General features: G+C 47.0%; 1 protein-coding gene across 1 annotated transcript in view; it reads left to right on the top strand.

Annotated features, from left to right (window-relative positions):
- The window catches only part of WWC3 (WWC family member 3), a 123,246-nt gene that overhangs the window by 35,487 nt on the left and 63,921 nt on the right, over positions 1-23,838 (top strand). The window contains exons 2-5 of the mRNA XM_079911473.1: positions 7,331-7,440; positions 11,027-11,230; positions 22,114-22,190; positions 23,341-23,420. Of these exons, the coding sequence (XP_079767599.1) occupies positions 7,331-7,440; positions 11,027-11,230; positions 22,114-22,190; positions 23,341-23,420 (471 nt within the window). The remainder of the gene's footprint in view (positions 1-7,330; positions 7,441-11,026; positions 11,231-22,113; positions 22,191-23,340; positions 23,421-23,838) is intronic.

Raw genomic sequence — 23,838 nt, forward strand, 5'->3', positions numbered from 1 at the left:
AAGACCTGTTGTATGTGAGGGCTCTGGCTCTCTAAAAAGACGAATTAGAGAAACAGAATCCTTTTTCTCAAGGAACTCACAGACCAATAGGGGAGGCAGCCATATCAAATGATTACAGAGTGATAAGTGCTGTCACTTATTACAAAGTGTTAAGTGCGCAGGCTTCTCATTGCGGTGACTTCTCTTGTTGCGGAGCATGGGCTCTAGGTGCATGGGCTTCAGTAGTTGTGGCTCGCGGGCTCTAGAGCGCAGGCTCAGTAGTTGTGGCGCACGGGCTTAGTTGCTCCGCGGCATGTGGGATCTCCCCGGACCAGGGCTCGAACCCGTGTCCCCTGCATTGGCAGGCGGATTCTTAACCACTGCGTCACCAGGGAAGCACCCAGACTGATAATATGTAATTTAAAAAAAAAATTTCTAAGAAGACAGTCTTTTCACATGGAAACCACAAACGTAATTCAAGAACAATTCTAAGACTCAACACTGAAATCGGGTCACTCATGCTACAGTAATACACTGAAATGTCAATTGCAACGTTTAGACTGAGCTCTAGGTGTGATTACTCTTTACCCTAAATTCTAGAATTGAGACTAGATGACAATTGCCAAATCAAGTATATGCGTGTTCTATAAATAATAAATGTGATTATTTGAGTGACTTTTCAGGACTAACGTGGCAGGCTTGTGGTGTATTCATTGCTGTTTTAACTTTGCTGTTTTTGTGTAATTTCAGGGAGTTTAGGGACCCACTCCCTGCTAAGTGAGAACCCGGCTCTTGGGTGTCAGTGTGCCACCACTGGAGCTGGAGAAGCACTGGCACAGCAAACAGGGTGTAATTCACCACGTAAATAACCACAAACAGCCGGGCCTGTCCTGGTGGGCTCTGAGACTCGCTGTGAGCCATGCGTGCCAGAAAACGTGAGGGACTCATCATAATTTCTTGAGGATTGGTTTGGAATGAAATTGAGATGAAGAGTATCCTAAGCGTATTCCTAAGGGAAATATAGAGATTATCTTGTTCTAGGAGACTGGAAAATGTAGTACAGGCACCATAGGATTACCCTGGCCTCCTTTTGGTAAAGAAAATGTGTTCAGAACCAGCGTTTACACAGACACAGAGAACAGAGTACTGGTCACCAGAGGGGGAGGGGGTGGGGGGAAGGGCTAAATCAACGCATGTCAACTGTATGGTGATGGATGGAAACTAAATTTTTGGTGGTGAGCACGCTGTAGTGTATGCAGAAGCCGAAATATGTTGTACACAGGAAACATTGTTATAAACCAGTGTTACCTCAATTAAAAAAGAAGTCTCACCATTAGAAAGATTGTGTATCATCCAAATAAATTCATTTGCCTTCATGGATTGAACAAAAAGAATCGGTGCTCATGCTTTGCTCTCTTCTCTCTGCTCTCACCTTCTGCTGCCCACGTTTACTTTTCTGCAATTCAGGGCAGTCAGCGTCAGATATTCCAGCCCCCTGAGCGTGGCCGGGAGGGAGGACATGGCTTTTGAGGCACTGGGCCACCGCCGCCGGCTCCACCCGCTGTCAGCCCTGCAGTCTAAATAAAGGATCTTGCAACGGGGAGGTGATCCTGGATGATCTGGGTGGGCCCAGTGTAATCTCAAGGGTCTTTCTGAGTGGAAGAGGGAGAACCAGAGAGATGGCATCCTGAGAAAGACTCTACCAGCCGTGGCTGGCTTTGAAGATGCAAGAAGCTGCCGCGGATGCCGGTAGTCTATTACAGACGCTGGTTTTAGTTCACTGAAATCAATCGGACTTCTGATCTCCGGAGCTGTAAGATGACAAATGTGTTGTTTAACGCCACCAAGTTTGTGGCAATTTGTCACAGCAGCATGAGGAAACTAATAGTGTCTGAAGCAAGTCTGTTGGAGGTTGAGGGGGAAGCAGGAAGGGGAGTGGATGGAGCTGGTCTCCACGCTGTAACTGAAGAGGCTGCACCCAGCCAGCATGACCCCGTGAGGTTGGTCGGATCACCCCCATTTTTTTTTTAATGTTTATTTATTTATTTGGCTGCACCGGGTCTTAGTTGCGGCGTGCAGGATCTTTAGTTGTGGCCTGCATATGGGATCTAGTTCCCTGACCAGGGATTGAACCTGGACCCCCTGCATTGGGAGCGCGGAGTCTTAGCCCCTGGACCACCAGGGAAGTCCCCACCCCCATTTTAAAGATTAGGAAACTGAGGCAGGCCCAGAGAGAGAAGGAATGACTCATGCAAGGTTTCATGGAAGTAAATGGCTCTCTGGGAACTGTTGCTGGCTGAGATGGCCCAGTGCCACTTCTTAAAGAGCCCCGCAGGATGCAGCAGGCAAAAGGGAACAAAAAGAAGCCCGTGTCTGTGTCCTCCAGCATTCTCTCCCTTCTTGTGGACCAATTCTGGTAAGAACGGCCAGCAAACCATATTCATGTCCTCTGCTGAGGCCAAGAAGAGCCGTTTGTGAAGCGGGGAATCTACGGTGGGAAGATCTGTGCGGGGCGGTTGAGGGCAGGGAGAGCTGGCAGCTCCAGGTTGATGTCGCTCAGATAGGAGGAGACCAGTGAGAACTGGCCGCGTGGGGGCCTTCATGTCCCACTGCAGAGCGGACTTTGCTGTGGGAGGACACTGGTGCCTGGCTTCTCAGCTCATTGCACACTTCCCCCACAGCCTGAAAATGCCGGGGAGCTTACGCTGCACTCCCTACCTGCTTGTTCTTTGAAAGTGAAGCACGCTCGTGCCATCCAGATTTGTCCCGAGCCCTTGAACAAATGCATTCAAGATATCCCCGGAGGGTGATGAGAAAGGCCATCTCACTTCACTGGTAGGAGTGTATGCTGATGCTAGAGCACCTTGGCAGTATACATCAGGTGTCTGCTGTGAGCTCATGTCCATGATTTACAAGAAGGAGCAGAAAATTGGAACATACCTAAATAGATGACTGGAGGTGTGCCTGGTAAAAAAGTTACGGTTTACTGCACATGACGGAAGGTTCTAAAATGATAAAAAGCGATGGTGACAGAGACTTAAAGGACATGAGGAAATACACAAATGAAAAAAATTAGTGTGTGAAATTGTATCTAGTATGATGTCAGCTGTGGAAAAATGTAGGAAAATAAGCTAAACCATGAATCCAGGGCTTCTGGATTTTAGGTGATTTTATTTCCTATGCTTTATACTTTACTGTATGAATTTTTTTACGTTGACTTCACAGTAAGGAGAAAAGACCTTCATATCCTTCAACCCCATAAATTTACTTCTGGGAATCTTCCAAAGAAAATAATTGTAAATACAGATTACGAGCTATATGCACAGAGATGTTCCTTTCGTCATAGTTTTTTAAATTGAGATGTAATTCACATATACTATAAAAATCACCATTTAAAGCAAAATCACAAAGTTGTGCAACCATCATCCACTATCTAATTCCAGAACATTTCTATCACCCCCTAAAGGAAGGCTAACCCTTTAGCAATCACTCCCCATTCTCTCTTTATCTCCAACCCCTGACAACCACTGATCTACCCTCTGTCTCTATGAATTTGCCCGGTCTGGACATTTCTTGTAGATGGATGCATACAACATGTAGCCACTATGTCTGGCTTCTGTCACCCAGCACAGGGACTTCAAGGTCCAGCCATACTGTAGCATGTGCCAGTACTTCATTCTTTTTTTGTGGCTGAGTAATATTCCATTGTGTGGATAGACCATGTTTTATTTGTCCGTTCATCAGTTGATGGCCCTTAGTTGTTTTCACCTTTTGGCTATGGTGAATAATGCTGCTGTGGACATATGTTTTCGTTTCTCTTAGGTATACACCTAGGTGTAGAATTACTGACCCACATGGAAACTGTGTTTAACTATATATTTGAGAAATTGCTGAACTGCTTTCCAAAGCAGCTCTCATGAATATTTACACTAGTGGAAATTAGGAAATAGTGTAGCTATCAATAGTGGGAAAGTGCTTAGGTAAAACATATTAATCCCCTTAATGAACTGTTTGTAAAAATGCAAGTTATTTATTCTTAGACCGGGTGCTGGGGGTTCAAAGGCAGCTGAGACAGGGTAATTGTTCTCAAGGAGCTTAATCTATTCAGTTGTTCCAGGTGATGTTTACAAATAATTTATAACAAGCGGGGACAGAATACTTAGGCTATAGTGTTAGGCCATCTTGAGTAATTTTTGGAGAGACTCAAGGTATGAATTATTAAGTAAACATGTTACAAACTTAAGTGGAAAAGGCAGGGGAGAAAATTGTGTATACTGTATGATCATGACTATGTCAGAAAAAGACGAATAAAGAGAACATATAGAAAAAAGATGGAGGAAGACACATCAAAATAGGAATAATGGTTGTTTTTGAGTGGTGGTGTGCATGGACACTTCTCTCCTATTTAGGTGTATTTCCTAAACTTTGTGTAATAGAAACAAAAATACCCTGGTGTCTGTGTGTGGTGATCGTAGGAAGGAGTTGGTGGGAAAAATCTAGCATCAAGTTTTTGGGGAGATGAGAACTCAAGAGCCTGGACTGGCATACCTGTGGGTGACAGGACAATAAATTTAGATATCCTCGATGCTCTGATTGAAAATCATGCCCAAATTTGTCTGCATACAATGAAGTTACAGCTGTCTGGAAGTCTGGAGCGTGTGTCATCCTGATAAATAGGTGAATGAAGCAGAAGCGCAGCATAGATGTTTCACGGTGTGATGGATGAAGCCAGGGAGTGGGTGTTTCTCCCTGCTGTCAGCTGCTTCCTTTGCTGCCTTCTTCCTGCCCAAGGGCCCCCTGTCCTTGCCTTCTAGTTTACCACTTCTGTCTTCTGGGAGCTGGAAAACTTCTTCATTGAGCCTGTTCGAACTGCTGTCAAGTGAGTAAAAGGTCTCCAAGTGTGAGCCCTGTGGACAGAGGAGATGAACAGCAAGGACTTGATAACTTCTTCTCCTTGCTCGTGGTGCGAGCTGGACTCCGAGAGGCGTGACTTGTCATCTGCTTGCTTCAAAGTACTGATTCTGTGGATGATCATGCAAAGCCCATGCTCTGTTTAGAGAAGTGGAATCAGAGACATACGAATTCTATATCAGGCCAAAATAAAATTTGCCAAAATGGTAGATGTGTCAGTTTATTTTTAGAAGAAAGAGTATGGAAGTGTTATTTTACTTACTTGCGTTGTTTATTGGATAGAAAATTGAAAACTATGAACTTGAAATAGTTTTATAACAGTTGTGAGTTGTAAAGTAAATGAATTGGGCTCAGCAGCGCTAGAAGGTCAGGCTTCCCACATATGTATATATACTTTTTTTTTTTTTTTTTCTGTGCGGTATGCGGGCCTCTCACTGTTGTGGCCTTTCCTGTTGTGGAGCACAGGCTCCGGACGCGCAGGCTCAGCGGCCATGGCTCATGGGCCCAGTCGCTCCGCGGCATGTGGGATCTTCCCGGACCGGGGCACGAACCCGTGTCCCCTGCATTGGCAGGCGGACTCTCAACCACCGCGCCACCAGGGAAGCCCTATATATATTTTTAATTAATTTATTTTACCTTTAGCTGCGTCGGGTCTTTGTTGCTGCATAGGGCTTTTCTCTAGTTGTGGTGAGCGGGGTCCACTCTTTGTTGCAGTGCGCGGGCTTCTCATCGCCGTGGTTTCTCTTGTTGCAGAGCACAGGCTCTAGGCGCACGGGCTTCAGTAGTTGTGGTGCGCAGTCTTCAGTAGTTGTGGCTCACGGGCTCTAGAGTGCAGGCTCAGCAGTTGTGGCGCATGGGCTTAGTGGCTCCGCGGCATGTGGGATCTTCCCGGACCAGGGCTCGAACCCGTGTCCCCTGCACTGGCAGGCGGATTCCTAACCACCGTGCCACCAGGGAAGCCATTCCCACCTATATTTGTCTACTAAATGAGATCATGTATGTCAGGATGCTTAGAATGTGCCCGCGCTTGGGCATCTTTCTCTAGGCTTATACGTGAATCTAGAATAGCAGAGTTGTGCTCAGGACTCAGTTTATCTTCAGGTAGCATTTGTTGTGGCTTGGCCCCATTCAGGACTTGAGTCACGCACAACAGCCTGCTGTTACCTGTTTGACTTGGAACCACGCCACCACCACACCATTCCTGACCCGTAAAGGAACTGTGCTGCGGACACTGGTGTTTGGGACTGGGACCGACACTATGCAGTAGGCTCATCTTGTGATGTTGTGGGGTTTTGAGCACATCGTATTTGAGAGATTTCCATGGTGTGTTTTACCTTCTGTATATGTATTTCTGTTTTGATATTGACTCTAACTTAAAACCATTGTGTTTAAAACGAAGATGAGTTCAATCAGTGCCGTTCTGATAGTGTTTATCAATTTCTAAAAGCTCCTGGGAGAGACAGAGCTTTGTTGTCGAACCAGTTTGGGGAAATAACATGTTCAAAATTCATACTTGTCTTGTGGGGCTTGGCATTGGTTGTGGTGTCTCACTTTCCTGGGGCCAGAGACTGGAACAGAGATGTGGGAAGACTGAGTTAGTGAAATTTAGGTTATCAGATTCCCATGCATACCAGTCAATGTGCATTTATAGACACAACTGAATAGATAGCTGCCTGGACTCAGACGATTATAGGGGCGGCTTGTTTTATGCCACAGCTGTCTTGTCAATCAGTGTGATCGTGGGGTGTAGGGGCGGGGGAGGTTCTACTTAAACCCATCTGGAAAACCTTTCCTTTATCTATCTGTGTCAAGCCAAGCTTTCCTTGATCAGATTTACTTCAAGGAGGATACTTTGCAGTTTCTGATTCCTTCTGTGTAAAGAATACGGGCAGTATTTAGTAGGCATCTCCTTGTATTGTTACCATGCTTGTTTGGCTTTTTGTCTTTGGTCAGTGGTTAACATTTAACTCCTTCACTTATTATCACTGGTAGATGAAACTTACAAATACATTTTAGATACATTTAAGCTGTAATGTACAGAAACTGAAAGTTGTGAGGGGGGAACATTTGTCAGGGAATGAGAACATAGGTGCTCTCCTGTTGTTGTGGCAGAGCGACATTCCATTGTCATCACCTCATTAAACATACAGCTTGGAAGAAGATGCTTGTTTTACCTGTTCTGTAACTGTCAATATCTGTTTTTGCTGGTATTTAAAGTTGCACTGTGGGATAGTAATGCTTTTAACTGTGAGTGTACTGATACTGTTACTGACGATTATTGAGGCAAAGCCAGTGAGTTAATTTTCCAACCAAATAGTTGGAGCAAAAGCAGTCAATTAGATAATAATTTTGTATTGAAACCGAATTCTACAGTCAATTCAGCAAACTTACATGAAATTGACCTCACTTTCAAATTTGCTTTCATAATTTTATTTTGCAGGATAACAAAGCCATTGACCTTTGCCGACTGTGTTGGGGATGAACTTCCGTTAGGATGGGAAACTGTATATGATAAACAAATTGGAATTTATTACATGGACCACATAAATAGTAAGTACAGTGCCACACTTGAGTTGTTACATATGAATGACTTTCCATATTGATCCCCCGGTAGCTAGGAACTCTTTTTGTAGAGTGAAACAATTGTTACTCTCCAATGCAGCATTAAACTGGATTTTTATCAGTGTCATCAGAAGTGTTGATTAGCTGAGTTCTTCAAAAAGTGAAGCAGTTGTGTAGCTACCTGGCTTGTGTGTTGCTCAGGACTGCATGGAATATGTGGAATGCAGAATTTGAATACCTAAAAGAAGGAATAAATTTCCCAGGCAGTTTAGTAATAGAAATCTCTCTCAAAATGAGAAGGGTGTTTCTAGCAGAGTGAAGTTTACAAGTTCTTGGAACAATAAATGCCCAAGTGGTTACCTTAACTTCATTTTGTCTTATCCCTTTGATTTTAGCTTTAATATACCAAACATTTTGGAGCTTTGTGAAGGGAGAAAATGATGTAAAGACCACAGCTAAAATAATGGGTCCTTGACCATGCCAGCCTTCTTGGTAGACTTGTCGGGAGCGGTGGTTCTCATCTGGGGCTGGTTTTGCCTCCCAGGGACACATGGTAGTGTCTGGGGCATTTTTCATGGTCATACCTGGGAGAGGTGCTCCCGGCATCTGGTGGGTGGAGGCCAGGGATGCTGCTCCCCCTCGTGCAGTGCCCAGGACGGCCCCCCGAAGAGGCTGAGCCGCCTGGAGTGTCCGTTGTGCCGAGCTGACGCGCTGCTTCCCGCCCTCCTTGCTCTCTGCCGCCTCCTCAGCCTTCCTCCGTCTGGGACCAGCTGGGGACCCATTTCTCTCTCAGATTCACATTTCTTCACTCCCCCCTTTTCGTTCTAGCTGCCTCGTGTTTCTGTCATCGTCATTACTACCGGGGATCCGAAGTTCCCCTTGGTGTGCTTTCTGTCCTTCAGTTTGTTGAGTGCGGGGGAGGCCGGGGGCGGGGTGCCCAGCATGTGAGTGACGAAGCTCCTTCCACGCTCAGTCCCACGGCTCCTCCTGTCCCCTTAGTGTGATCGACCCGAGCTGGTACCTTTAGGGCTGATTCCTGCATTGTCGCCTGCCGGCCGGCCTCTGAATTCAGCATTTGGAACTCTGAATGGCGAGGCGTCCTGGCTGGCTCCTGGGGCAGGGGAGTTTCCAATCCGTACCCTCAGCCTTCACGTGACTGCGGCTCTCACCCAGGGATTGGGCAGGGGGGTGAGTGCCACCCTGGCCCTGCTGCCCTCCCCGGCGGTTATGCCAGTGGCAGGAGGGCTTCCGGGTGGGTCCGCCACCCTCCCTCTGGCCCGGCTGGCCCGGTGCCCCTGGGCTGCGTGCGGCCGGGCTGTCTGGCTCTTCTGGGCCACATTCCCCGTGCTGTGGGCCTCTCTGGGCCCGGGCGGCAGTGCTGAACGGCACAGGCATCCGCCTTACACAACGTTTTTGGAAGCCGCCTACCTGCCGCCGAGGCCTCTAGCTCGTCTCTCGTAAACCCCAATTGCTCCTCCCTCTGTGTCCCCTTCTTTGCCGCTGGTGTGCCTTGCTGTCCTGCTGGCTGAGTCACAGCGAGTGTCACAGAGCACCTCTGTATGCTGGCCACTCTTGAGGCCCTGAGGACACAGGAAAGTGAGACCCAGGCTCCACCATGAGGATTCAACATGACATGCTGGACTTGGCCATGAACCCGAGAACCGAAGAATCACCACGGACTTTCTTCCGGCCCCCTTGAGTATAACGGGTGACCCAGCACCATGGGGAATGTGGCTGAAGACATCAGCTCCAGGGTCATACCACCTCCTCCCTCTGAGGCCTTCAGGGAACCCAACTCTTTTTTTTTCCCCAGGAACATAAAAGATTATTATTGTAACGATTAGTACATGGGCCAGAGGCCCCACTCCAGAAAGCTTGCTCCTGAGGCTCGGACTCTCGACAGCACAGCTTTACAGCTCTCTAAAGGCACAGGACCTGGGGAGCCAGATATTAAGTTGGAACCGTGCAGATTGACGGTGACGTGAGGGACCAGAGGGGCCCTACGCGGATCACCTGCAAGGTTCCCAAGACTCTCGGGTGCACTGGACAGAGTGCGAACGATGCCTGTCGGCCGGGGTGAGTCTCATGGCTGAATCAACGTCAGAGACATCCGGGCACTTATAACAGCTGTGACTCTGCCCGCACCCCCTCGGCCCACTGAATCTGGACTCCGGGGCTAGGTCAGGACCCCGATTTTTGTTGTCTTTGTTTTTTATTTCCCCATGGGAGCTTTTAAGGCCCAGGGAGGCTTTCTAGGAGGGGCCCTGGGGTAGCAGTGTGAAGCGGGGTAGGGGATGTTGCTGGGAGGGGGTTTAAAATGGAAGGACTTACTTGAAACATCCTAGCAGGTGCTGTGTGTGTATGGGGCAAAGATAACCTAAAATTTACATTTTTAACCATTTTGATGTGAGTTGCACAGAACGTAAAGTTCACTGTTTAAAAGTCTGCAGTTCAGTGGCAATTGGCGCATTCACAGTGTTGTCCAGCTTCCACTTTTATCTAGTTCCAGAACATTTCGTCACGCCAAGGTACAACCTTGTGCTTTAAAAAAGGCCATGTGTTAGAGAACCGGAGGCAGAGCTGGGAAGGTCACTTTGGTGAGCGCACGGAGGATGGCTTTTGGCGGGATGAGGCAGGCAGCCTGCGTGTTTTTGGAGAGAGATCGTGAGGGTCTGATTGAAGTAAGGGGAGAAGGAGAGAAGGCGTACGTCGGCCACTGTGATACGCAGGGGCAGGAATTGCCAGTTGTGGATGACCCATGGAATACTCTGTGTGGGGAAAGGAGCGCACAAGTCCTCTGAGGGCGAGTCCCAGGCTGGCTCAGTGGGTAGATCCAGAGGAAGGCGCTACTCAGAGGGGCAGGCGGGAGACGCAGGCGCTCGTCAGCGTGGCTTCCTCTGCTTTGCTTTGGTTTGTGTAGTGAAAGGGCGCTGTGTGAGAATGAGTTCTGCTTTGGACGAATGACTCAGAATTACTTTGCGTTCGTCCAGGTGGAGATGCCTCTAGGAGGGAGGAGGAAGGAAAGGATGGGCGCTCAGGGGAGAGGTTGGAGCCGGAGGTGGGCGTGAGCCCTTAGGGGAGCTGCTAGAGTGAGAGAGCCAGAGCGGAAAACGGGGGATTTATGGGAAGTCCAGGAAGAATGCAGAAGGACGTCGTCTGGCGTGGGAGGTGGGAGAAGGGGAGCGAGCCAGTCACGGGGACAGCAGAGCCCACAGCAGCCTGGCTTGAAGAAGGCAGGGAGAGGAAGCTTGGACGTGTGTCTTAGTTTGACAGGGATGACCTCCTTTGGGTTCATGTCCACCAACATTTACTTAGAGTGTGAAAAGTTGCCTGGTACCGTCTTCCCCTCCATGGAGCTATTGCATGTCTACAGAGCTTTCTTCTCGTCCCAAGCGTGGATATGTAAATAGGAGGTGATCCGCACTCTGGGAGGTTCGTTATATAGACGCTTCCATAATGTACCTCCTGGTAGTTAATTAATTTTCTCATCGACTAGTCATATAACTGTATGATTATTGGTCAATGTAAAGATTTTACTTTGAAGTCCCTTATGTTCTTACCCTTTCAATTTCAGAGCTTACCCAGATTGAGGATCCCAGAGAGCAGTGGAGGCGGGAGCAGGAACGGATGCTGAAGGAGTATTTAATTGTAGCCCAGGAGGCCCTCAACGCCAAGAAAGAAATCTACCAGATTAAGCAGCAGCGTTTCGAGCTGGCCCAGGAGGAATACCAGCAGCTGCACAAGATGTGCGAGGATGACGGCCGCTCGTATGCCAGCTGTGAGTTCACCGTCCCCCGCGGTTAACACGCGTACTTCCAAAGCTGTCTGTCTGCTAGGCTTTTTGCAGACACTGAGCTTGAGTCAGGCAAGACAGCTTCCTAAATTTTCTAATCGCAGATTGTTAGGTAGTCAGCCTTCCACACTGGAATCCGACAGTCATTCACTACCGCTCCTTCAGCAAATGTTGATCAAGTGTCCGCCTTGTGCCCAGGCACTGCAACACGGGGGAGCCCAAGAAAAGAGAGGCCCCTGCCCTCCTGGAGCTTCCATGCGGGTGGGGAAGGGAGAAAATAAACAAGCATGTTTCAGGTAGTGACACGAAACAGCCTCCTGGCTTCTGTTTGTCAGCGTGGAAAAGGGCTTCACCAGAGATCTCTGCCGTTATTCCTGCTTGTCTGGGGTGGTCCCTGGGAAGGCCATACGATGGTTTTGTTGGTCCTGGATGGAAAGATTCAGGAGCCTCCACACATGTCAAGCCCCTGTCTCTTTGTAGCATACTTTCTTGGGCAAGGCACTGAAGGTGGGGGAACTCAGTATAACGCGGGGAATCAGGGGAACTCTGTCTGCCCCTCAAGTGAGATGGGTGCACACTGACGTCTTCCAAAGGGGACCCCTCCGAGTTTTGGAGCCTGCTGGATGTGGCCTCCTGTTTCAGGAGGACTCAGCAGATGCTCAGGAATTGAAGGAATCAGGTCCAGTCGCAGAAGCCAAAGCCTCTGGTTACTGACCCAGTCAGTCACTTCCTGAGCCGGTCCCTTCCCGACAGAGTTGTCACGCTTAACCGCCCACTGCAGGTGCTTGTGGCCATGCCTGTCCCGCGTGCCGGTGAGCTTGGGGAGAGTGTATGAAGTCGGTACTGCTAGGTTTTATTGTATAAAAACCTAAGTCTGGTTGAGACATGAGGGACTTACTGTGACGTGACTGCCACGTTGCCAGGTATTTGGCTCTGGTGACACAGCTTTGAACGTTAAGGACGTGGTCAAAGCTTTATCCCGTTTTGCAGGTCAGAATGGAATTGAGGCCAAGGGGCCAAACATCTTTTTCACTGCAGCATACAAGCTGTGAAGAAGAGAGCAGTGGGGGTGGGCTTTGCCTCCTGTAGCAGGAATTGAGATGGCTGTGTCTCCATGTGCCATGAGAGAATGCAGGCTCAGGTATGATGGTACGTTGTGTCCAGGCTGCTTCATCTCTTGTTCTTCAGCTATTGATATGTACTAGGTTTTTTTCTTGTTTGTTCCTTTTTTTTTTTTTTTTTGCAGTACGTGGGCCTCTCACTGTTGCGGCCTCTCCCGTTGCGGAGCACAGGCTCCGGACGCGCAGGCTCAGCGGCCACGGCTCACGGGCCTAGCCGGTCCGCGGCATGTGGGATCTTCCCGGACCGGGGCACGACCCCGCGTCCCCTGCATCGGCAGGCGGACTCTCAACCACTGCACCACCGGGGAAGCCCTTGTTTGTTTCTTTTTAACTGTCCATCAGAATGTGATGGGTCAGCTCAGTGCTAGTTTTTAGAAAAGTCTGGTCTCTTCCTAGTTTTCTTTACTTGTAATGTCTTTCTCTGATTTTGGTATCAGGATAATACTGGCCTTACAGAATGAATTGGGACGTGTTCCCTTCTCCCCAGGCTTTGGAAAGTTCATGTGGGATTGGTATTAATGCTTTCTTAACAGTTTGATAGAATTCACCAGAAAAGCCATCTGGACCTGGAGGTCTTTGTGGGAATGTTTGTAACTACAAATTCAATACCTCTAATAGATACAGGGCTAGTCAGATTTTCCTGTTTCTTCTTGAATCAGTTTTGGTATTTGTGTGCTTCAAGGAATTCGTCTCTTTCATCTAATCCAAAAATCAGTAAGCTTTTCTGTAAAGGATCAGATAGTGTTTTAGGCTCTGTAGGTCATATGATCTTAGACGCAGCTACTCAACCCTGTTGTTAGACTGCAAAAGCAGCCAGAGATGATACCTAAATGATGTGTGTGGCTTGTTCTGATAAAAGTATAAAAACAGTAACAAGCTGGATTTGGCCCACGGGGAATCTGCTGAACGCTGATCCAAGCTGTCAAGTTTATGAAGTTTTTTGTAGAATTCCTGCATGATTCTTTCAATGTCTGGACGCTGAGCTGGTGTCCTTTCTCGTATTTGTGATATTAATAATTTGTGTCTTAATCAGCACAGCTCAATGTTTATTGATTGTGCGTAGCATTACAGCGAACTGGCTTTTGGTTTTCTTTTTTTTTCCCCCAATTTCTTGTCTGTTTTCTATTTTATTGGTTTGTCCTCTTTATTATTTCCTTCTTTCTACTTAGTTTGGCTTTAATTTGTTCTTTTTCTACCTTCCTAAATTGGGAGCTTACACCATTGATTTCAGACCTCTCTTTTTTCTCACATAGCCTCTAAAGGTATAAATTCTCCTCTAAGTACTACTTTAACTGCATCCCACAAATTTTGGTATTTTCATTTTCAGTCAGTTCATAATATTTTCTCATTTTCTTTGAGATTTCTCTCTTGACCCATGGGTTTTTTAAAAAGTAAATTGTTGGCTTCCCTGGTGGCGCAGTGGTTGAGAGTCCGCCTGCCAATGCAGGGGACACGGGTTCGTGTCCCGGTCCGGGAGGATCTCACATGCCGCGGAGCGGCTGGGCCCGTGAGCCATGGCCGCTGAGCCTGTGTATCCCTAGTCTGTGCTCTGCAATGGGAGAGGCCACAACAGTGAGACGCCCGCATACCGCAAAAAAAAAAAAAAAAAAAAAAAGGTAAGTTGTTGGGGGAATTCCCTGGTGGTCCAGTAGTTAGGATTCCTCGATTTCACTGCTGAGGGCCCGGGTTCAGTCTCTGGTCGGGGAACTAAGATCCTGCAAGCCGAGTGGCATGGCCGAAAAAAAAGTAAGTTGTTGGAACTTTTTAAAGGTATCATGTTGTTGATTTCTAATTTAATTCCATTGTGGTCAGAGACTAGATGTATAAGATTTCGATCTTTTGATATCTATTCAGATGACTTTCGGGGCTCGGCATATGGTCTCTTTTAAGTGATCTCATGGACTTGGTGCCTCGAGGTCACACTTGGCTGAAGCATTGGCTTATAACTGTTTCTGAAAGCATATAGTTAGCGATTCTAAACCTTTCCAAAAGTTACTTGGTAGAAGTAGATTGAACCATATACAATTGTCATTTTTGTAGCTTAAAAAGGCCCAAATATTGGCAATTTCGTATGATTCAACCTAATAGAGTATTTCTTCCCAGTAGCCTGTAGGCACCTCATCTGTTCCATGGTCAGGTTTGGTTAGGTCTCCAAAGAGGCTTTCCAGTCAGTCTTTCTAAGATGGGAGAAGCACATATCAGAAAAACCTGGCAGGAAGTTTCTTGCCAGTCATTGAAAGGACAAACTTCATCAAGAGAAGGTGTGTCTTATGTACTGGTTACTGTACTGGTGCAGCCAGGACTTCAGTTGCAGTGAGTGTGGGGACTCGGGACTGGAGCCCTTGAGGATGCAAATATAGGAGGACCTAGTTGCAGCCTATCGGGTTCTATGCCCAGCCCGAGGGGAGGAGTCGCATAGCAATGTGGAGCCTAGAGGGTGAGGGCATCCAGAACTTATAGTCCTCTGGAGCTGGGACTTCCCTCAGCATTAGTTTTTGTATTTCCACGGGCTTTTCACTCCGTTGACATTTGGGCAAGTAGGGAATTGCACTCAATTTCATTCTTCCTGTGCTCCGTAGAATTTTATTAATGCCCAGTAAAAAAGAAACACTTGAGATGCTGTCTTTGAAATCATATATGAGGAAACCTTGAGTCAAGGAAGGTGATGACTCTGGGGTGTTGACTTGAGATCCTACCATGAGACTCCACTCCCCAACCCATGAGAGGTCCCTGCGTAGACACGATCTCTGCTTCTACTCGTGCAGGTGGCATTGGAGGCCAGCTTAGGCCATTTTCATGAAGGGCTGGAGATGCCAGTGGCTCTTGCTGGAGCCTGTCTCCTCAGGGAAAAAGACTACGAATGGAAGCTAGGAACTAATTCAAGCATTTTATCAAGTTGCTGCTATCCCTGCAGTTTTTGATCAAGCTCTTTCTTTTTTTTTTTTTTGCGGTATGCGGGCCTCTCACTGTTGCGGCCTCTCCCGTCGTGGAGCACAGGCTCCGGACGCGCAGGCTCAGCGGCCATGGCTCACGGGCCCAGCCGCTCCGCGGCATGTGGGATCTTCCCGGACCGGGGCACGAACCCGTGTCCCCTGCATCGGCAGGAGGACTCTCAACCACTGCGCCACCAGGGAAGCCCGATCAGGCTCTTTGAATTTGCCATTTAACCTGAACTTCATTGAGGATAATTCTGTTAGCTATGACTCAAATGAACTATTTCTGGCCACAGGCTAAAGTTCAAGACAATGATCCTGGTGGCTTGTGCTCTAACAGATGTCTCCTACAGAGGTCCGGGCCCACATCAGGAGCTGCTGGTGGCAGGATCCATGGCACACCTGGGCTCCAGTTGGCCACCTGGGTCTGGCACAACCCAGGTCGCTCACCTTGTTAGTCATCTAAAGCAGGGCTCCTTGCTCGGGTACTGGGAACAACAGAGGGAGATTTGGACTTATTTCTCATTACTTCCTTCATTGACAGTGACTCCAAGTGAAAGGAAGCAACATCTAATGGGCTAGTGTTTTCCTGCATTGTTGTGATTGCAACATCGTGAAGCACTGTAACATGGTAATGTTATTTTCGGTGTACACACAGAAACAGTATTGGGTAGGCTAAGTTACTTCTTGAAGGTTACATCCCTAGTAAACGGTAGACCTTGGATTTGAACCCAGATCTTTTTGTGTAGGTAGCCTTCAGTGCTGTGTAGTATTTCCGAGACATGGAAGAGTCAGCTCAGAAGAACTGATCGTGGCTTTGGAACAGGCTGCCCTCCCATTGTTCAAGTTACCTGGAAATAAGGACCCATTATAAATTGACAAGTCCGGCAATTTCACAACACTTGAAGGGGCACGTGGAAGGCAGAACGCCTTCTGCTTCTTGATTTTCTTGTGGCCCACTAAACTAGTCATTTAGTTTTCAACAGATATTTCCTTAGCACCTGGTGTTGGGGACACGATTTATCCTGAATGGCTGATTGTAGGGGAAAATGAGGCAATAATTGTAAACAGCGGAATTCACTAGAAAGTCATTTCCAGTATTGGAGCAGAAGGGCATGGGGGAGGGCAAGGGGAGGGGAAGTGCTCTGTTCCACACCTTTCACAGATTTCCCCCTGAGTTATGGAAGTCGTCAGAATAAAACTCTGTTCATTGGAGAGGAAAGATTTTGTGTCAGTGTTGGGCCATCTGGTGCCTGAGAATATCCAAGCCTTAACTTTTTTGTCTCTGACCAAAACAACGTCATGCTTTGCTGGATTTGAGCACACATCCCCATGAGACTAAGACCCCAACTCTGCTTTAGTTCTGTTCGCTTATGAGCTAGCTGCCTTGGGCCCAGTCCTGTCCAATGCTCTGTAGAACCCTGGCATGGAACTCTTCACTACAAAGGACTCAGTCTCTAAGACGCACCCAGTACTTTCTCTGCAGCTCCATTTTGTAGAGTTTTCTCCTACTTTCTTCGCTGCAATATTTTCTTCTGTTTGCCTTCTTTTTAAACACTGAATACATTCATTATTTCAGAAACTTTTTTTTCATTGTTCCTGAGAAACTCTGGCCTCCAGATGCGTTCAGATGAAGTATATGACCAGTTGCAGGACCTTTTAGAAGGAATTCTTGCTTGGGGTAAATTATAGTCTGAACCACAGGTCAGCGAATTTTGGCCCGCAGGCTGAATCCTGTCCACTCTGGGTGTTTTGTAAATAAACTTTTATTGGGACCTAGCAAGGTCCATTCACTTACCCATGGTCTGTAGCAGCTACAGTGGCAGAGTCGAGGAACTGCGACAGAGAGTGTATGGCCTACAGAGCCAGAAATATTTACTATTTGGTCCTTTGCAGAAGAATCTGCACCAGTGGTTCTCAACCCTGGCTGCACTGGAGGAATCTCCCGAAGGGCTTTTAAAAACTCTTCTGTCTGGGCCCCAGTGCCACCCCTAGAGATTTGGGTTTAATTGGCCTTGACTGGGGCCAGACACTTTTTTTTTAAAGCTCCCCAGGGGATTCCCAGAGTTGAGATCTACTGATTGTGATCCTTTCTTCCAGCAGCAGGAGTATGACTTTGTTTGTTACCCTGGCTCCTGGGAGCTCCCAGAAGCCTACAGCCAAAGTCTCTTCGGGTGCCTGGGAAAGAGTCAGCCTTATCTCCGGTGAGAAAGCGCTGACCCGCCCTGCATTCCTGGCTCGGGGGGCTGGCTTGGGCGGTGGGGAAGCTTGACCTTATCAGTCCTCTGTCCGGCCCCACATTCTTTCTGAGGCTCCAGGCCCATCCCACAAAGACTGTCTTCCCTTGTTTCCCTGGTGAAGGTTTCTCATCTCCTGCCTAGCTGAGGATAAGGGCCACAGTCCATCCATTCAGCCCTTCGTTTTCCTGCACGCAGGCATGTTGGAGCAGGCAGGAAAAAAATGGCTCACGCAGCATCTTCCCAGGTATTAGTTGGCAGGACGCAATCTCGAAGGTTGTCGCAGAGCACACATGTTTACCAGATCTCCTCGTCTGCCCTAGAGAGGGACTTCTTGGTTTGGATTTGGTGGGCCCTTGTGTTACTTCTGTAGGTTACCTCTCAGCGGGCTGGTTTGATTTTTTTGTTCCTTTGCTTCTGGTGCCTTTAAAAAAGAGGTCATGCCCTCTTTAGTTGGCCTTGCTTGTTTACAGGCATGCCTTGGTCGGCTCTGGTAATTAGTACCTGTCAGCAGGGAAACTGTCCAGGCTTGCCGTCCTCTGTGCCGGAGTCCTACTGGGCTCCCTCCAGCAGCTCGCTGCAGCGCCGATGCCTGGAAGGCGTACACCTGGTCCTAAGGAGCCGTCCGCCTGCCCAGAGGAGGTCTTTGGAGAAGGACTACCCTCTTTTAAAGCATGTCATCCGCCTAGGGCGATCTTGGGTTCTCACGGTCCAGAGGAGCCCTGTGTGTAAGAGGAGATGGACACAGAGGCAGACATGGACACATTTCCCCCTTTTAATAACCCATAAAATCGAAATCCAAAGTAATTACTGGGGTCTGCAGCATTTTGAGTGCTAAATAACACAGATTGAGTTCTCCTGTTGCGCACCGGGGAGCCGGAGGGCCATTTCTTTTTAATTTGGAAAAGCTAATGTGAGCCACAGGAGCCCAGGTTCTAGACAGAAGTCCCTCTTTGACTGATGGCAGCATGTAGGTCAACTCACTACACACTCAGCCTTCATTTCTAAAGTGGGGAAACGTAATCGCCATCTCTCACAAAGATTTTATGAGGATAGATGAAATAAATGCGACAGCTACCCTATAATAGCAAGGTATAGTAATTTACATTGGTGAGGTCCAGTTAAACTATAACCTTCCTATTATATCATCCAAAGCAATGCTCTATGCCTGAGCGGCCTCCTTAAGCTGTTTAATAGCTCTGCCCACTCAAACTCTTCAAGTGAGAAGAAAGCTTCAGAGGTGAAAGTCTCCTATTTATCCTAAACCTTGAGATTGGAGACGTGTCTTAACAGAGGAAGATGTTTCTTTTTCTAAGTGTTGTGGTGTATGTGCCATTAAAAATGAGGTCCAGGGCTTCCCTGGTGGCGCAGTGGTTGAGAGTCCGCCTGCCGATGCAGGGGACACGGGTTCGTGCCCCGGTCCGGGAGGATCCCACATGCCGCGGAGCGGCTGGGCCCGTGAGCCATGGCCGCTGAGCCTGCGTGTCCGGAGCCTGTGCTCCGCAACAGGAGAGGCCACAGCAGTGAGAGGCCCGCGTACCGCAAAAAAATAAAAAAATAAATAATGCGGTCCAGAGTCTTGAGCTTTTTCCTTGGACTCCACAAATGGGTTCCATTAGACTTACTGGCAGACATCAGGAACTGAGAATCTGTCTTTATAAACTGAATTATATCATTAGAAGATCTGCCAGTGTTTATCACTCTCCTTAGCATTTGAAGATAAAACGTACTCACTGTCTTAGGTACTTGAGTTGCCTTTTACCTCGTTCCAGTCCTGGAATTTTATAGCTTTAGAGACCATGGCAAAGGTAACATGAGTGGTATCAATAAGTAAAACCTTTTACCATTTAGGATGTTTTCAGCTGTAAGTAGCAGAAAAGACTAACTCCCCTCGGCCTGGACAATAAGGCTGTCATTGTCACTTAGCAGCGTCCTCCAGGGGGTGGTGGGCCTCCCCATCGGTGGACTGGGCAGCTCAGTGATGTCGTGGTTTATCAGGACCCCCCTCCAGGACTGGTCCAGGCTGAGTGTCCTGGGGGAGAGGCGGATGCCCAAGTGCCTCAGGGCTCTGTTAGTTATGCAGGAGAACCGGGGGCAGGTTGCCACGTATCTGTCCATCTGTACCCACTACACCTCCAGCGTGCGCTTCAAGGCTCTTTGCTAATTTTCCCTATGAAACTGCACAGACAAAAAGAGTTTTGGCAACGATTTCAGATCATTGTTACTGATGTTTAACGTTGCGGTTAACTTCCCTGGACTTTGGTGGTGGGGTTACTTTCTACCCGGAATGGGAAAGATCCCAGGTGGTAACTGTTGGCATTGTCTTCCTCAGCTGCAAGGTGACAAGTGGCCCCACGTGGAAGGAGTCAGCAAGCCGTAGGTTTATTTGCATGTTGTCTGGGCCCCAGTGGAAGCCCCTTAAGCTCAGGCTTGGGAACCTTAAGTCCCAGGAGTTTAACGTGGAGATTTTATAGAAATAACTTCTGCCTCTTAAGGGCATTGTCTGAGGTGTTGCTTTCATTACTGGTCTTAAATGAGACCAAAGAGTCAGGCAAGATGGAGGTTCTAGGATTTGGAAATAAACATTCTTCGTCTTAGAAAGAATTCTATTTAAGAAACATTTTACTCTGTTTTTGAGAGATTAGAATTCTAAATATAAGAACATTTGAGATAAATTTGGCAAACAGCTCCTCCAGATATTTATTTCCAGTAGATTCTAGTAATTTGAAATTCTGACTGGGGCTTAGAATAGTAGATTTTCCATAGAACTGTATTTTTTAAAAAACAGGATATATCTGAACAGCTCAAATTAAGTTAGGATGTGGTTCTGTTTGCTGATGTGGTTCTATTTGAGGATATTAAATACTCTTGCTGTTTAAACCACTTGATGGCTTTCTAAAATAAATTTATTTATTTATTTTTGGCTGCGTTGAGTCTTCGTTGCTGCACGCGGGCTTTCTCTAGTTGCGGCGAGCAGGGACTACTCTTCATTGCGGTGTGCGGGCTTCTCATTGCGGTGGCTTCTCTTGCTGCGGAGCACAGGCTCTAGGCGCACGGGCTTCAGTAGTTGTGGTGAAAGGGCTTAGTTGCTCTGAAGCATGTGGGATCTTCCCGGACCAGGGCTCGAACTCGTGTCCCCTGCCTTGGCAGGCGGATTCTTAACCACTGCGGCACCAGGGAAGCCCCACTTGATGGCTTTGAGTCAGCTTCTCCAATATGAAATCAGGAGATGATTATAAACTAGTTTCTAGATGTTGACATGTAAGTTACCTGAATGACAGCCTTTGGTACCCAGATCAAAGGAGTAAAAGAATGGATGCTGGCCCTGCTGATGGGTCTTCTGAGCAGGTGAAACTAATGAAAATGACCCGGAGGCAGATTACACCAGTGTGGGGTGACTCTCAGATGAAGAAAGAGGAGCCTCCACAACTCAGGAAGGGACAGGAACCAAGTCACTGCAGCTCCAAGGCCTAAGAGAAAGGAGACAGAAGCATCAAGAAAAAGGGATGCAGAGAGGTGGATGGGGTGATAGAAATTAGAAATGGCGGAAATGGGAAGGAAATCCAAAAAAACGTGGATATATGTATATGTATAGCTGATTCGTTTTGCTGTACAGTAGAAACTAACACAACCTTGTAAAGCAACTATACTCCAATAAAAATTAATTTAAAAAAAGAAAGAAAAAGAAAGAAAAAAAAGAGAAAGAAACAGCTGCAAGCTGCTCCAGTTGCTGAGACAGCAGAGAGGGCTTGGCTGCCTGTGCTTAGCACACAGCTGGGCGGCTGAGCGTGCCCCATTCAGCCCCAGGTGGTAGCCGTCTGCAGTCACGATGCTGTGTCTGTTAAAAGGCTTTAAGTCATGTGTGCTGCACCGCTGAAGAAAGCATTTATCTATGCAATGTGATTTAGCTAAACATCCCTCAAAAACAAGCTGCTTAGAATAACAGCTTTCGGGGAACCAAAAACATGGAAGAATAGCTTTTCCTCAAGCCTGCCAGATACTGATACGTGACTAGAAAGTTGTCTTTTTCATTTTACAAATCTTTGGGTTTTTTTTTTCTTTCTTATGTCAAAAATCGTTCATGTGGAGACTATAGATATGAAGAGAGTGAATACAAAATCTTTTGCAATGAAACCATTGAGAATAGCAGTCAACTTTTGGGTTCTTTTCTTCCAGTGACTTCCATGGGTGCATGCATTTTAAAAGGAAGTAAAAATGGGTTCATACTGTATGTACTGTTTACATAGTTAGAATAGTTTTCTATACCATAACTGTACCCCTCCCCCTGTGTATATATGGTTTTTAACCCTAGTAGTTTTGCAGTTGAAGTAAACAGAGTTTTGATTTACTTATAGCCATATATTTTATTATGTGGAATCACGTAGAAGGGCCTCATGCAAAAATCAAACGTCAAGATTCAAGGTTGTAAGATGTTAATTCTTCAGGAGCCAGCGCCAACTTGGAAGTCTGAGACTGAGGATTAACTACTTAATATGGTGAATCAGAAGTTCCTATCTATGTGTATTTATTTACTTTAAAGGATCCATTATAAAATAAAATATTTTCCTTCTGTTTAGCCTTCTTTGGATATTCAACAAATACAAAGTACGACCCATACCAAATTAAAGCAGAAATAGCAAGTCGTCGGGATAGGGTGAGTAAAACGAATATTTTCACAACTAGAAGCCCCGTATGTCTTTTTATGTAACATCACTTATCATGGTTCATTTTATGGTGGCCAGTGTGTATAACACCCATATTTTAGTAAGATTTTCCATTTCATGAATTATTACCACATTTGGTTTTACTTTCCACTTTTTTTTTCCGATAGGAAGGGAAAAGTTTCATTTTAAAGCCTCAGCCCATCTAACAAAAAATCACCTGTATCCCTCAGTGTGTTTCATGGGGCTAGATTCACCCCCTGTTTGGAAAGATTTGGTGACATTGGGGCCCAACCTCAGAGGGCTGCTTCCCTGTATTAGTGGGCTGCCAGGCCTGTCCCTCAGCAGCTTTAGCATCTGCTGTTCTTCCCTGGTGGCTGTATTCCCAGGGAAATCTTGCCTACGATGGCGTTTGACCAGAAGGTACCGGTGCTCCCTGCCAGTGGTGCCGGGTTCTTGGTGTGCCACCGTGTTCCATCCCTTCAGCCCCTTGTCTTGGGTGTCTGGAAGCGGGGACGGGAGACATCTTAGAGGCCAAGCCTCCTGTCCTGGTGTCTCAGTCCCTAAACCAGAGTGTCTCTTTTAGTGCCGTGGTTCTCACATTCTAGTACACCAACGAAAAACACCTGGGGCATCAGTTCAAAGTGTGAGCTCCAGACACCCCCTGCCTCGCCCCCACGGAGTTTTAACAAGGCCTGGAGTGGGTCCTATCATCTCTTTAAATAAGCACTGCAGGCGACTGACTTCCAGGTAGTGGGAAGCCATGCTTTGAGCAACAGGGTTTCCTAGGTGGGATCTGTGGGTAGTAAGCAGAAGAGAGGATGAAAAAAGTATGACAAAGTTTGCTCATTGCAATGTGTAAATCAATACCTCGAAAAAGAAAATCATTGCTGGTTCCAGGGCTCCACGTGGTAGAAAGCTGTTCGTGACCCGGGCCTTTTGTGTCTAAGCGAGCCGGCCCCCCTGCCAGGGCTGTTTGATATGCCAGGGCTGTTTGATATGCCAGGGATGGAAGGCCATGGAGAGAATGGGTGACCCTGTGAATTGCAAGGTAGTCAGAAACTTAGATGACAATGCTAACAACTGTAGAAATCATTTTTCACAGCTTCTTTTTGTGGAAAAAAAAATGTAATTTGTCTTTAGCTTTCCAGATTAAAACGAGAGCTGACCCAGATGAAGCAAGAACTGCAGTACAAAGAAAAGGGGGTGGAGACCCTGCAAGAGTGAGTGGCCTGCAGTGACAGAGGGAGAGTTTCCCTGCGATTTCCTGTTTGGTGCCGGGACATGTGTCCTAAAGCTTCATGGGTGTTCACTTTTATGCTTTTATTTATGCTTATTATTTGCCAATCCTAAGGATCAGATCTCTCTTTTCCCTGAAGATAGTTTGTTCTTGTTTCCTTGGGAAATAAGACCTTTATTTTATATTTACGCACATTCTTGATAGCTGTGCTGTCTGAAACACACATGGCTATTTACATTTGAATTCCTGTTTTGTTAGTTTTAATCTCTTAAAGTTTTTAATTCTAAAGTTTAAATTAATTGAAGTTAAATAAAATTAAAATTTTAGTTCCCAACCTCAGTAGCCACATCTGAAATGCTCGGTCACATGTGACTAGTGCAGGTTTTCTCCACCTCAGTGCT

Source organism: Stenella coeruleoalba (genome assembly GCF_951394435.1).
Source record: "Stenella coeruleoalba genome assembly, chromosome: X".
NCBI classification, from domain to species: Eukaryota; Metazoa; Chordata; class Mammalia; order Artiodactyla; family Delphinidae; genus Stenella; species Stenella coeruleoalba.